Consider the following 14,271-nt stretch of genomic DNA (forward strand, 5'->3'; position numbering starts at 1 on the left):
TCTTTTTATTTAGTTCCTAATACATGAATGCTCATTCTTCAATTCTTATGCAAGAATCTCATGTAGAATCTCAGGGAAAGTGCATTATCATTATACGATTTCTATAGACTAAAAAACATTGCTTTTATTTCTCCTCTGTTCCATTAGATGCATCACATTATTATTGTCATTAATTCATATTTGTTCTAAGATAGCCACCCTTTTCACAAAGCCTTCAGCAAGCTCTAGTCACGTTTGATTTCCCTGATTCTGTTGGTGTTGTGTGTTCACAAACGTTTGTGAAACCCACGTTTGTGCACACGCAACATAAACCGTAGCATTAACCGAATCCACATAGAATGGTCCCGTGTTTACTCCAAGCTTCACAAGAAGGAATAAACAGTATACATATTGTCAAGTGATTCAACAAGAGTCTCAATGAACCTCTGAAAGTGCAAATAGAAAACCATGTCCGCTAAACCAGTGTTGGGTCTGTTATGGTCACTCGTCCATCACCATTCAAGTGGTTAGCAAAGGGGGGTATGGCTGTGCGCAGTCCCTTTTTTTTTTTCAGCAGTCATTCTCTGGAACTATGCGGCATTTGAGGATCTTGAGGTAGCTCTGAACCTTGTTGGAGTCTCGGCGAAGGCAGAAGAGGAGGTCATAGTCATTCATTAGGCTCCACTGGGGTCTGACGGGCGAGGGCAGCAGCAGTTCAGGGGACCTCAGACCGTTGACCAAGTTGCTGATAATGCCCATGTTCAGCATCTGGAGCAACAGAGGAGAACGTCTTTAGGGTTGTCTTTCCATTGTCGGGCAGACGCTTTTGATGATGGATGGAAATGGAGCAACATCTTTGGAACACAGATGAGGGATTCACATGCAAGCGTACTAGTTTTCTTAAAATATAACCGTAGAAATGGAGAATGACTGATTAATTGATTGCTTTCCCCTCTAGCTGCCCGTTTGCGATTTGAGTCATTATTTTGTCATGCTCACAGACGAATGCTGGACTTGGAGTGAGTCACTGACATGTGCTCGAGGGTTTAGCCATTAGTTCCTGAATACAATTCTTCCAACACATTACAATTGTTGCTTGGATATTCTTGATCTGGAAGCCTAAAGCAGCAAACAAACCACAGCACGTATACTATGTTAGCAAAGGGGGCTCGTACCTTCTCGGCTACTTTCTCCACGCCAGTGCGTAGCTCGTGGACCAGATCGCCCATCACCAGGGCCTTGTTGGAGCTGAAGCTGTTGAAGTCGTCGTGGTGGGCCATGCTCTGGTGGAAGTGCCACAGGGGGTCCCTCCACGCCCACAGCAGCTTCAGGATCACCTCCGTCAGCTCCTCTCCCTGCAAGGACCCCGGTTTGGGGGGGGGTGGGGGCAGGAGGTGGAGGTCTGAGTCTTATGGGGTGAGCAGTGTCTTGACACAAACATATTGGGTATGGTTGGCTATCAGCCATGACTATGTGTCTTGATATGTTTAACATTGACATCTAGCTACTGGATTTGGTTCAATCTAGTTGTTCCAAAGGCGATGTGGACTTGAGTTTGTGACATTGTATTTAAAGATATGATGACCAAGTAGGTGGAGACCTTTTTATTCAAGCTCACATGCCACTAGAACAAACCCCAGGCGAAGAATGAAGACGATAATTCCATTTGTTATACTCGCCCAGCTCTATTTCAGCGTTCGTAACTTGATAATAGCCAGTAACATTCGGAGACAAAGGAAGGTACAGATAAACTCTTGTTGTCTTGTGTGGAAGAGATCTAAGCTTCATCCTAAGCAAGGAGGGTGTACCCACAGCAAGTCTCTGTGCATTCTCCTTGCCGTTGGGAGTCAGGATCCCTGAGGTGTGGCAGTTTCTGTTGACCTTGTTGCTGATGTGATTCCTACTAGGTAGGAAGTACTGCTCCTGGTGGACAGGGGGGAACAGATCCAGAGGACAGGTGAATGCTGGGGTGGGACGGTGGCATGGCTATGAGTCATGTGAGGGTCAAGACGAAAATAAAACGTGAATGGGAAAGAGAATTGATTTGCATTCTGTTTAAATATCAATATTGTTAAATCTGACAAGAGATAATGCATACTGACAAGTGACAAGGTTTAGTGATGACCCTCCCTGTGATTTGAATCTGGATTACACTGATTAGTATCACATAGGTAACAACTAACGAGCCAAGTCAGGTGGCTCAGTGGAAAGCAGGAGCAAAATACAAAGCAAGCTTTCAACCGCAAAGAACCTTAAACTCCACTAATTTCTTATTCCGTTAGAATCGCTTCAGAATAAGTAGCAATATTTGAATATAATAATATATAAGACATCAAATAATAATATAACTAACAAATATGATTAAGGACGAATAATTATACTGCGTATCAAAGCGCTATTTCAGCAGATCAAGCTCAGAGTCTTGTTTGAATGAAAGGCTAAAAATAGGAGCTTGAGGTCTAATGCGGTTCAAAGCGTGCCTGTCCAAAGCTGGCAAAAAAGAAAAACGACTTACGAACTGGGAGTGCAGGTCATTGGACATGCCGTGCATCCGTGAGGAGTGCTGGATGACCCGATCGAAGAGGTCGGCCAGTGAGAGGACCTGGCAGCTCGCCTGGCCGTTGTCGCAGATAGGCGCCGCGCTCACCATGGCCGTCGGCGTGCGTAGCAGCAGACACAGAGCGCCCAGCCACGCAAAGGACCCTTGGATATAGACCCCGGGAGAGAGGGAGAGAGGGGGGGGGGGGGGGGGGGGGGTGGGCGAGAGAGGATGGAGACAGACGGACAGACAGAGGGGGGGAGGTGGGGGAGAGAGGATGGAGACAGACGGACAGACAGACAGAGGGGGAGAGAGAGAGAGAGAGGGGGAGGTGGGGGAGAGAGGATGGAGACAGACGGAGAGAGGGGGAGAGAGAGAGAGAGAGGGGGAGGTGGGGGAGAGAGGATGGAGACAGACAGACAGACAGAGGGGGAGAGAGGGAGAGAGAGAGAGGGGGGGAGGTGGGGGAGAGAGGATGGAGACAGACAGACAGACAGAGGGGGAGAGAGAGAGAGGGGGGGAAGTGGGGGAGAGAGGATGGAGACAGACAGACAGACAGACAGACAGAGGGGGAGAGAGAGAGAGGGGGGGAGAGAGGATGGAGACAGACGGACAGACAGAGGGGGAGAGAGAGAGGGGGGGGAGGTGGGGGAGAGAGGATGGAGACAGACGGACAGACAGAGGGGGGGAGGTGGGGGAGAGAGGTGGGGGAGAGAGGATGGAGACAGACAGACAGACAGACAGAGGGGGAGAGAGAGAGAGAGAGAGGGGGAGGTGGGGGAGAGAGGATGGAGACAGACGGACAGACAGACAGAGGGGGAGAGAGAGAGAGAGAGAGAGGGAGGTGGGGGAGAGACAGACAGACAGAGGGGGAGAGAGAGAGAGGGAGAGGTGGGGGAGAGAGGATGAAGACAGACAGACAGACAGAGGGGGAGAGAGGATGGAGACAGACAGACAGACAGAGGGGGAGAGAGAGGGAGGTGGGGGAGAGAGGATGGAGACAGACAGACAGACAGAGGGGGAGAGAGAGGGAGGTGGGGGAGAGAGGATGGAGACAGACGGACAGACAGAGGGGGAGAGAGAGGGAGGTGGGGGAGAGAGGATGGAGACAGACAGACAGACAGAGGGGGGGAGAGAGAGAGAGAGAGCAAAAGAAAAAAAAAAAAGAGACAATGAGACAGACATTAAAACCCTAAAATAATTCAGCCTTGTTTTCATATAACCCCACCCACCCCCTCCACCTCCAAGGTTAAGAAATACGGATCTTGAAACTTATGTTTAGCGGTAAAAGGTACAGGCATAGTTTTAATGTTAAAGGTCACATTTATGAGAATAGATACGTCTCAAACAGCTAAAACACGTTCACAAAATCAAGAGGGAACGGAGGAAAGTTAACAAAGTTTATTCCAGAGCCTAAGAGGAGTATCCGGAGCTCATCCTCGTCCATACCTGGTCTGACGGATGAGGGCATCTCAAGGCGGGCTGTAGGGGTCTCTCCTCCTGTCCAGGGAACACTACAGCAGAAAGTGACACAGGAAGGCTTCAAAGCCCTGGAGATGATGAAGAGGGAGGGAAAGGTTCGCTCTCTGACAATAACCAGCGACTCCACATCTCTTTAATACCACCGAGAGTGGGGAAGGGGCTATGGGGTGGGTTGGGGGGAGGGCTGGGGTGAGACAGGGGCGGGGGGAGGAAGGAGGAGAGGTGGAGAGGAGGAAGGAGGGAGTACTTGGAAAAATGAAGGAGTGATGATGGTTGATTTTCTCATTTTTTTTAATGCAGCCTGCCTTTAAGTAATTCATTCATCATTTTTGTACTTCTGTAGTTTCAAATGGTCAAAACTCCTCACATCCAAAGGGAATGCAATGAAGTAAAGAATGTACTACTACATTTACTATTATTATGGTCAAATGATTTCTGGGCTGGACTATGGTGTGGAGATCACACCCAGGTCCCTCTGCTTTGAATTTGGACACCAGCTGACACCTGTACAGAAGACATATAACTGTCAGCGTTAGAAATATCCCAAGTAATGCACAACCTTCAAATAGGAATATGCTATATCGAATGATGTGTACTGTGTGGAAGTGTGGAAACTGCAAAGAAAGGGGGTGACTTAATTTTACGATTGTTGATTGACTCAAGTGAACATCAAAGCATGCAGAGCAGTGACCCTCCCCACACCACCAAGATCGTGACCGTTATTTCTTTTTCTTGGAAAACGAGAATGTCGGAACAAAAGACCCCTCATTGCTTCATCGACCGTCGACCAATGACAGGCCGCGTCATGATGTGCGCCACTGCTTGATACGTCATCCTCCGGCCCCTTGGGCCCCTCCCCCGAAGAGCCTGCTAACATGAACAGTCACTCAGCATACTGATCCCTCGTGTTTGCGTACGTCACTGGATGAGCCAGCGCTGGCATGGGTCATAACCCGTCATTGGTTCAGCTGCCTCGGCCGGTATAGCTCCTTAACACACTCCTATCATTTAAACAGGCCCTCAAAACCCACCTTTTCAAGATCGCTTTCACCACGTAACCTCCTTTCCTTCTCTCCCCTCCTCATTTTACCACTGTGTCTGATACTGTGCTATACAAATAAATATGACTTTGACTTTTAAATATTCCTAGTTTACCTATTATAGTTTTCTATCTATTTTATTTGATCTTATTTGATCTTTTTTTTTAGATTTTTTACTTATATTCGTTCCTAGTAAATAATTTAATTCTGTGTTCACTCTGTAAAGTATTTACAAAAGCGCTTTTAAGTTTAATGTGGTATTGTCCTTATTATTACTTGTTATATTTTCGTAGTGTCCATGACCACCGCTGCATTGATAAAACCTTACAGTAACGCTTTATAATAGCGTTCGGTTCCAAGTCATTTGCAAGAATTTAGCTATTGATGATCATGAACGTATGATTAATAAGTTCTATGCTAGAGGGGTCCTATTTATCTCCCAGGTGTGTGATGGATGGGGCCACCTACCAGCCAACACAGTGGACTGTACCACCTGGTAGGCTGATCTATCCGTCATACATCAGGTCGGACAAGCCCACTTGTGATGTCACTAGAGAGTTGATTTTGACATGGCTAAAGTAATTACATCAGATATTTTGTGCCAATTTTATGAGTTTGCCAATGATTTGCATTTGCTTGGTTAATTTGTTTGCATCTGTGTTTGGGTTTCTTAAGTACCTTAATAATTTATAATTGCTTTAAAAAAGTATGTTAAAAATGCGCCTTCATATTTATAACTGATGACATACGTATGTAAATGACTCTTTGATGACATATGTAAATGACTCCTGGAATTAAAATATGGCACTTTATCACAGCATCTATTATTCATATACAAATATATATTATCCATATATTGAAATAAATATATATATTATAACTGATCGTTATTCTAAAGACCTACCGACCTTATTAAAGGTGTGATTTCCAGAGAAACCATTTAATCTTGTTCCTTTTGAAATACGACAGGTCACTCGGAGTTGCATATGCCTGCTGAACGTGAAAATGTTCTTCTACCTCGTCGGCCTGCATTAGCAATTGAAAGAAAATAGACGCATAAACGAGCGAATTAGAAAAGCCTCACCAACTGACGTCAGTTGGTGAATTAGTATTAAATTCAGCTTATATGTCAACATTAGGCTGGTATTGGCTAAACACTTATAATTACAACTGTGAAAGGTAGCAGAAATGTGTGAAAACAGGAAAGGCATGAAAAAGGTCTATTCATTTAGTGTGTTGCCCTGGTGTGTTGTAGTATATGATACTGTGAGAGAGATCTAATACTGGTGGAAAGAATTTAAGTGAAATTAAAGTTTAGTTTAGTATTTCTGTAAGGTATATTGAATATGAAATTCAGAAAATGTGTTAAAAAAAAGTATGGTATTTAACAGATGCATGTTTAGAACCAGTGTTGAAGAATGTTTTAAATTGCATTCATGGAGAAGTTGGCAATGGTTGTATGATCTATAAAAGAGTTTGTGGGATCTTATCTTATAACGTGCAACTCTCTCTGTTTCTCTCTCCTTCTCCCTCTCTCTGTGTCTCTCTCTCTATCTCTCTCTCTCCTTCTCTCTTTGTCTCTCTCTCTCTCTCTTTCTCCTTCTCTCTGTGTCTGTCTATCTCTCTCTCTCTCTCTCTCCTTCTCCCTCTCTGTGTCTTTCTCTCTCCTTCTCCCTCTCTCTGTGTCTCTCTCTCTCTATCTCTCTCCTTCTCTCTGTGTCTCTGTCTATCTCTCTGTCTATCTCTCTCTCCTTCTACCTCTCTGTGTCTCTCTCTCTTTATCTCGCTCCTTCTCTCTGTGTCTCTCTCTCTATCTCTCTCGCCTTCTCCCTCTCTGTGTCTTTCTCTCTCCTTCTCCCTCTCTCTAAGTCTCTCTGGAAGTTTAATTGGTTTTGAGAGACCGTGCTGTTAGCCAATCAGAAACGATACATTTGCATGTCATGAATATTCATGACTAAGAGCCAAAATCATGTCGTCCCTCCCCGCCCACCACCTCCATCACACTAGATCTCAGTGTATTATGATTATATCCAATAGATGGGACTGTATACTTAACTGCGAACAATTTGCATCATTATGTAGGTCAAGCAAGGTCAGGGTTTTTACCATATTATTTTGTTCATGTGTAGGATATTATATGTTCTTCCTTTATTGCAAAACCACCTGCCTCCAATTGATTAAGTACTTTGAATTTAAATCAATTGAATCAAATTCAAATTAGAATGTCTTATTTTCTTCCATGAGTGTTAAATAAACACCTCAAAGACAAATTGCTTCTGTTCCCATAGACTACTTAAAGGTCAAAATTCAAAGTCTTGTAAAAAATATGGGAATACCAGATAGAACTGAATGATGCGTTTTTCTAGAGCCTCCTCGTGCGACACTGCAGGTCTCGTGGTGTGTAGTGACCTATCAAAGTTCACGCTGTGGTGACCGTAGATGTGTGTTCCCTTCCCGCGGTTACTATGTTCCTGGGTGGGGGTTAGGGTTAACTCGGCCTCTTCTGAATCAGGTGTACAGTACAGCCACGACCACAGCCAGTGGGAGTCCTTGGATAAACCTGAATCAAAACTCCCCTTTAAAAAATGGAACAATGCTGCGTTTCGATTGCCTTCGGGGCCACTGGTATATTTGTTAGATTAGATATGTTAAAAGGTACAACTTGTGTTGGACGCTATGTACAGAAAGAATGAAGACACAGATTAATAATAGCAACGTTCTCGGGTGTACATCATCAAGGATTAAGTACGATGTTTAACAGGGACGCGGGAAGTCAGTCCGAGGGGGGGGGGGTGCTGAGAGTCTATATAATGACGTCATAATAAATGCTGCAGCACCCTAAGCACACCCACTTCCCGCGTCCCTGATGTTTAATTAACTATGCATGTATTTCGGGGCGTTGCTTCTAAAGATGGTCCGAAGCGCTTTATATTCAACTTCTAAATATATATTGTAGCGGGCCAGTGGGTGTTGGGTTTCCACGCCACCAAGTTCAATGATAAACACAACACAGAGAGCAGTTCAAACGGGTGATTTATTCACAGAGTAAATAATTGTCACCAGGGTGGGGAAAAGGGTCATCCAGAGTCCGTAATCCGTAGTCCGTGTCCCGGTGTCGTCACCGGGATGGTCCTCATGCAAAGCGGTCGGTACACAAGTAATCGATAAAGTTCCAGGTCTCTTACACTCTTGGCCGTACAAGGTTCGCTCACGCAGATGCTCTCTATAGTAGGCCCTCCTGCCACGTTGTTGCATGCGCTCCTTTTATCCCCAAGCACTCCTGCCTAATGCTCCTCCGGTTTGCGTCGTTAAGGGAGGAAGTCCATTAAAGGCTTGGGGGTGGAGCATATCTCCCTTCAATCACCACTCCTCCCTGGCGTCTGCCACAATATATATTTTAACGTTTTCTAGGATTTGTCAAATCCAGTTACTGAATTTCCATGGACAGCCCCAAACAGGTCTAACCATAGAGACTTCATTGTCCTAACTAAAGTGTTTCTTCTAAACAAGATAGTCTGCATTGTACAAAATGTGGTCGATGAACTTATTGTGACTGTGAGCAGGATTAGATGAAATAACATAAATATTAATGTTTCCTCGAAATCAAGGAGTATGGCCCAGTATCTTTGCCACACATAGGGGGTTGGGGGGGGAATTGATGCCATTTTGACACAAATGCATCTTGTTGTTTTCATTCTCAAGTTTAATTAGTTTAATTATTAGCTGTGTCGAATAAAAAAATGGTCCCTACAATTTTCGCATAAAATACATTCTTCGCTTTTTGTACACTTTTCATTGGGGAATACCCCTGGGTCAAATTAAATCCATGAATCTAATTGTAGAAAGCTTTTCTCTCTCTCTCTCTCTCTCTCTCTCTCTCTCTCTCTCTCTCTCTCTCTCTCTCTCTCTCTCTCTCTCTCTCTCTCTCTCTGGGAGTGCCATTGCATTCATTGTGCTGTGAAGAATGATTCAGCATCAATGGGGATGCATTCAGTTGACTTGACTTGACTTCATTCAATATTTGAATTTAAGCCGCTCGCTCTAGCCCACCACCACAATGCGCTAAACAGCGCGAGCATGTTTCACATCGGTCCGTGTCACCGTATTGATTACGGCGCCAACCTCAGGAAGGGTGGGGGGGAGTGAGGCCAAAGTTATAAAAATATACATGAATGTAATGTTCGGATGGATGTTCTTGTTTTGAACACACAATTCGTTAACATAAAGATTACTACTATGTGTAAAATAGTGTTTCATGTTTTGTTGTCTCGAGGCTCCATGTGAAGTGGTTTTAATGTGATGTGAATATTGAATAGTTTATCTGATCATAATGTTTAATAAAAGCTGTAATGGGTTCTAACCCTAACCATTAATAATATACTACACACAAATGAAAGGTTGAATGTAAAAAAAAAAGCCCTACACACACACACACACACACACACACACACACACACACACACACACACACACACACACACACACACACACACACACACACAATCACACATGCACCGAAAAAGGTTGTGCACAGCCAGCAGGGTTGTGAAGTTGAGCTCTCTGTGGAAACAGTAGAATGTCTTCCTTATCACATGGTCTCCTTTCTCTTGTGTGTATGTGTGTGTGATTGCCTGTTTGTGTGAGTGTGTGTGCTTATGACCACGTCAATTAAATAATTTCTGGAATAAAACCACCAAAACACAACTTCACGACAAAAACTACGACAAACTACGACTTCACAAAACTACGACAAAACACATAACACTGATTGCCCGGCAAGGTGGAGGTTTTAAATCTGCACCTAAGTTAAAGGTCTATAGCGCCCTCTACTGACCCCAACCATAATAACCGTCAACCAAACTGCAGAGCAGCTTAGCAGTGGGTGGCAGTAGTAATGAATCAATGTTAAACCCCTCAACATTTCTCCAGGCTTTAATTGTAATTTGTGTACCAGTGTAGGCTAAAGGGAAATCTTCAAAAGGAAGTATAAGTGGAATGGAAGTATAAGTTTACTTCATAAATATGAAATTTTGCTCCATATAACACCAACAACATAGTAAATGTATGTAGGCCTTGAAGAAAAATACAGTTCAATGTTATTGCTTAAGAAACAGATTCCTTCCAACTATTTATAAAAAATGCAATCAATCATTTATATACAAATAAATGGTTACATATCGATCAGCCACGAGGTTGGAGTAGCCTACCCACATAAATAATTGTAAGACACTAACATTGTTAACTGTCTCACAGCTAAACAAGCAAATAAAAAATGAAATACTAACGCAACTGAAATGTTTATTAGGCTATTAAGAATATTATGAAAATTATACCTTAATGCACCCGTTCTTTGTCTTTGGATCTTTTGAATAAATGGATCAATACATGGTGAATCGCAATGATCGCAAGCAGAGGAACGTGAGAGTCATTGAGCAGCAGCTGAACCAGCCTAAAAATCCCTTTATCACTAAAACAGTTTTAGTGATAAAAAGTCACCACAGTGCCTAAAAACCATCAACGTCATTCATGTTAAGTAAAAGGAAAAACCTCGGACACGAGAAGTTAACGGAGCCGTGCACTAGGCCCTCTCGAATGCCAGGTCGAAACAACATTTGTTTCACTACGACTCCTTTCAGCTGCCCACCCCTCCTTCTCCAGCAAAAAGTAATAACATAAAACGGCTAATAAAACGCTTGAGGTGGCGTTTTGAAAAGAGAAAACTTAGATTTTTTTAGTACCTGGCATAAAGATAATTATGAGCCTTTGATTGATATCCAGACATTTTTTGCAGAGACACATTCCTGCTCCCCACTTGTATTGGAGTGAACGGAAATATCTACTTCTGGGCCCCGTGAATCGAGGGACCCGTCCACAGCCCGCTTAAACAGCTGCAATACCAGGCTTGGCCGCTGAGCACTGGTGGATTGCGGAAGTATGCACTGTTCCCGGGGGCTTGGTCTGTACCGGAGTTCCAAGTGCGGGTGGTGACGTATATCATTCGCGTCGAGAGCAGCGAAGAGCTGTAGTTCACAAAGCGGCCTCACACAAAACCTAACATTATCAAACTTGTTCACGAAATATTTTAGTTTTCTTTGCATGAAAAATTATTATTTAAATACACAAACAACATATGTGTAATCCAGGGCATATAAAGACTGGGACCAGAAAATATTTACTTTCTCTCCATTGAAACCCATTAATATTTTTTGACCTCATAGGTCCCATGGGCTCTACCGGAAGGGGCGTGACTTCGCCACTCCACACTGCCAATAATCACGGGACTCACAGCTTGTGAGTCACAAGCTTGCGCCTGTGTGGTCAAATCTCTGAAAAGTCAGTGCTGAAAAGTAAGTTCTGAAAAAATACTTTGCAATGGTGTAAATTTACACCTTTACAAGTTTTTAAAATTAAATATTCATCCTTTCAAAACTTATTTCTCAATGTATGAACACCTGTTTTGCAGAATCCCAGTTACAAGGTTTCAAAACTGGGAAACAAAGTAATACACTGTTAGAACGGTGCCAGATTTGAAACTCTGAAAATGCGCTGGTGAAAAATTGTAAACTTTGAAAATGTGTTTGTGAAAAAATTCTAACTTTGAAAATGCGTTGGTGAAAATGGTTTGAATTATGACAGGATACTGGCTCCATACACTTCCGGCCAGCTTCATACACTTCCGGCCACTTCCCATGATTGGCCATTGTCCTCACGTGTGAGTATAAACCGAGCGCTTGTCCTTTGTCTCTCCAGTGTTTTTATTGTGCAAAAATGTCGACTTCAAACACCTTTGACACACATTTTGGAACCACCGCAAGTCCAAGGGCTCCGGAAAATGTTCAGCCCCACGCCAACGAAGGGATGGGTATGTGTAACTATTTAAACTGTGTTTCGTTTTTTTGTGTCAAGCCCTTCACGATCTTGTTGGATCTTTGTACGCACTCAAATGTCTTGTGTAAATCGCTCAGCACGACCACTAGATGGCGGAGGTTTTACCTTCCTTGCCCATTCAATGGCTTGTTTGCTTGTTTCTTTTTGTAGAAGAGAAAGGGGCCTCTGACCCGGAGAAACTACTGCACTGTCCTTTTAACCGAAATCACCAGATCCGTGCCTGCCGCTTCCCCTTCCATTTGATGAAATGCAGAAAGGTATCCTTAAGGAATAAAACAGGAGTACTGTCGGACAGGTTTTCCTAGGGTTGTTTGTCCATTTACATTTCTCACCCTTGCAGAATCATCCCAAACTGGCAAGGGACCTGAAAACGTGCCCATATAACGCTCGACATCTGTTTCCGGTTCATGAGATGAGTCTCCACATTGCCACCTGTGAGGACAGGAGGTCTGTCAGTTCGGATGAATGTAAGTCATCTTGTGTGATTTCCACCTGGATTACATTTAGAGCATTTAGCAGATGCCTTTGTCCAAAGCGACTTACAATAGGTCCATTATTTTTGTCCAGAAGAAGTTGAAACGATAAGAAGCCTGCATATTTCTCGCTTTAATGCAAACCTTGACGAAGGGCTTTATTTGTAAACCGTTTGGTTCACAGCGTCTAATGCAGAGGTGGAGCGGAAATGGCCGGTCCCTGTTGGAACTTCGACCAACGAGGATTGGGAATCAGGTTACAATCAAATTAATCTTAAACCTTGCACCATAGGTCTGAGTGTTTAGGCTGGCACGACGTCCTTCGTCATTGTTTAGTGTATGTATACATACTGTAAGGGTCACTTTTTATTATTGAGTGACCAATGGGATCCATATACTGTTAGGGTTTCCTTATTTAATCGAAGGAACATTGGGATCACTCTACAGAAAGGGTCACTTTTTTAATTCAGGGTGCAGATCCTGGTATCCTAGATCACGTGACGACATCGTTGGAAAAAAGGGACTTGTAGAACAGACACAATATAATCTTTGATGACCAGAAGGGACCACCACGCTTGTTTATAATGTGTACAAATGTTGGTAGAGAGATCATGAACACATGATATTTTGTGGTAACGGTTATCGTCATTTTTTTTAAAAAATGATCAGGTCCTCCACCAAACTGTAAACCTTTTGATGGAAATGCATCTTCAGGGCTGGCCTGAAGCAGATCCACGTTCCCATCTTAATTAATGAAACGGCTGCTTGTGGATATTGTGTGGGCTGGACTTGTGATGAGTGAAGATTATTCTGCCTCTTGCAGAAGCCAGCGTTGCTGCCGTGCCCTTTGTGTGGGGGCCTGCCTCGACCTCCATCCACTAAGCGGCTCACTTCCCCATTCCATTTCAAATGGCGTTCTTGTTCATACAAGGCATCGTATTCATATTTTGTTTTTACGGAGCTGACGGACGGATTGATTTACGAGCACAACCTCAGCGCGGGGTTGAGAGCTCCGAAGACTATCCCCTGGCCCGTTGACGTAGCCCAGTAGATAGTCCCAACCAAATTTTGGCCATTCTACATACTTTTATCTTTCATGGATGACCTTATTTTGTGGATGTTTTTTGTTTAATGTGTGTATATATATATATATATATATATATATATATATATATATATATATATATATATATATATATATATATATATATATATATGCGTTCCTTCCTTCATTGTAAAATTAGGTGACATATTATACCAGCAGGTGTGAGTGTGTTTAGCCGTTTGGCTTGTAACGGCTAATCACGCTAACACGTGGGGGTATAATGTCACCTTTTTAATGTTTGTATAATGCATTGGATTTAAAGGCGTTTGAAATTTGACCGCCTGTTTTTGCCTCTTTAAACTCAAACTTTTTTGTTTGCCTGCGGTCTTTGCTAAAGAACCGAAGGCCTACCAATTCCTTTTCTCAAGGAATGCTGTTTTTTCATGTACTAAGCAGTGGGACGTCATGCTGTTTTAGTATTGAAGGAGAACCGTTGGCTGTGCACCACTTGGGGGCAGTGTTTATTGTTTTTGTTAGTTTCCAGTGCAGTTACCAAGGTCAATGTCAGTGGGGTTTTAATTAATGAGACACTAAGTCCTGTCTGCTGCTCACGCCCCCCGACACCTTATCAGCTGAGGGCGTTTTCATGTACTTGTTTAGCTCACGTTGTTATGGCAATGAATATGCCCTCAGCTGATAATGCCAGCGTTTTTTTTCCACTGAAAATTAGCACCCATGTCAACTTTTTCTGCTCCTTGCACCTTATCATGCTTCTCATGCTGCGCAGCATTACAAGCCTCTGCCGACTTAAACATGAAGCAATTC

General features: G+C 43.4%; 1 protein-coding gene and 1 pseudogene across 2 annotated transcripts; one reads left to right on the forward strand and one right to left on the reverse strand.

The window, feature by feature from the left end:
* Positions 1-549: 549 nt before the first annotated feature.
* prl2 (prolactin 2) lies at positions 550-2,629 on the reverse strand (the record flags this gene model as incomplete). Its single annotated transcript, XM_079735618.1, has 4 exons — positions 550-747; positions 1,155-1,334; positions 1,792-1,902; positions 2,495-2,629. The coding sequence occupies 4 exons, from the start codon at positions 2,627-2,629 to the stop codon at positions 550-552; spliced, it is 624 nt and encodes a 207-aa protein (XP_079591744.1).
* A 9,100-nt stretch (positions 2,630-11,729) lies between these two features.
* Positions 11,730-13,529, forward strand: LOC307074611 (gametocyte-specific factor 1-like; annotated as a pseudogene). Its single transcript, XR_013812799.1, has 5 exons — positions 11,730-11,902; positions 12,079-12,185; positions 12,269-12,395; positions 12,586-12,657; positions 13,225-13,529. The product of XR_013812799.1 is annotated as a gametocyte-specific factor 1-like (transcript).
* The last annotated feature ends 742 nt before the right edge of the window (positions 13,530-14,271 follow it).

Source organism: Pollachius pollachius (assembly GCF_949987615.1).
Source record: "Pollachius pollachius genome assembly, chromosome: 4".
Classification (NCBI taxonomy): domain Eukaryota; kingdom Metazoa; phylum Chordata; class Actinopteri; order Gadiformes; family Gadidae; genus Pollachius; species Pollachius pollachius.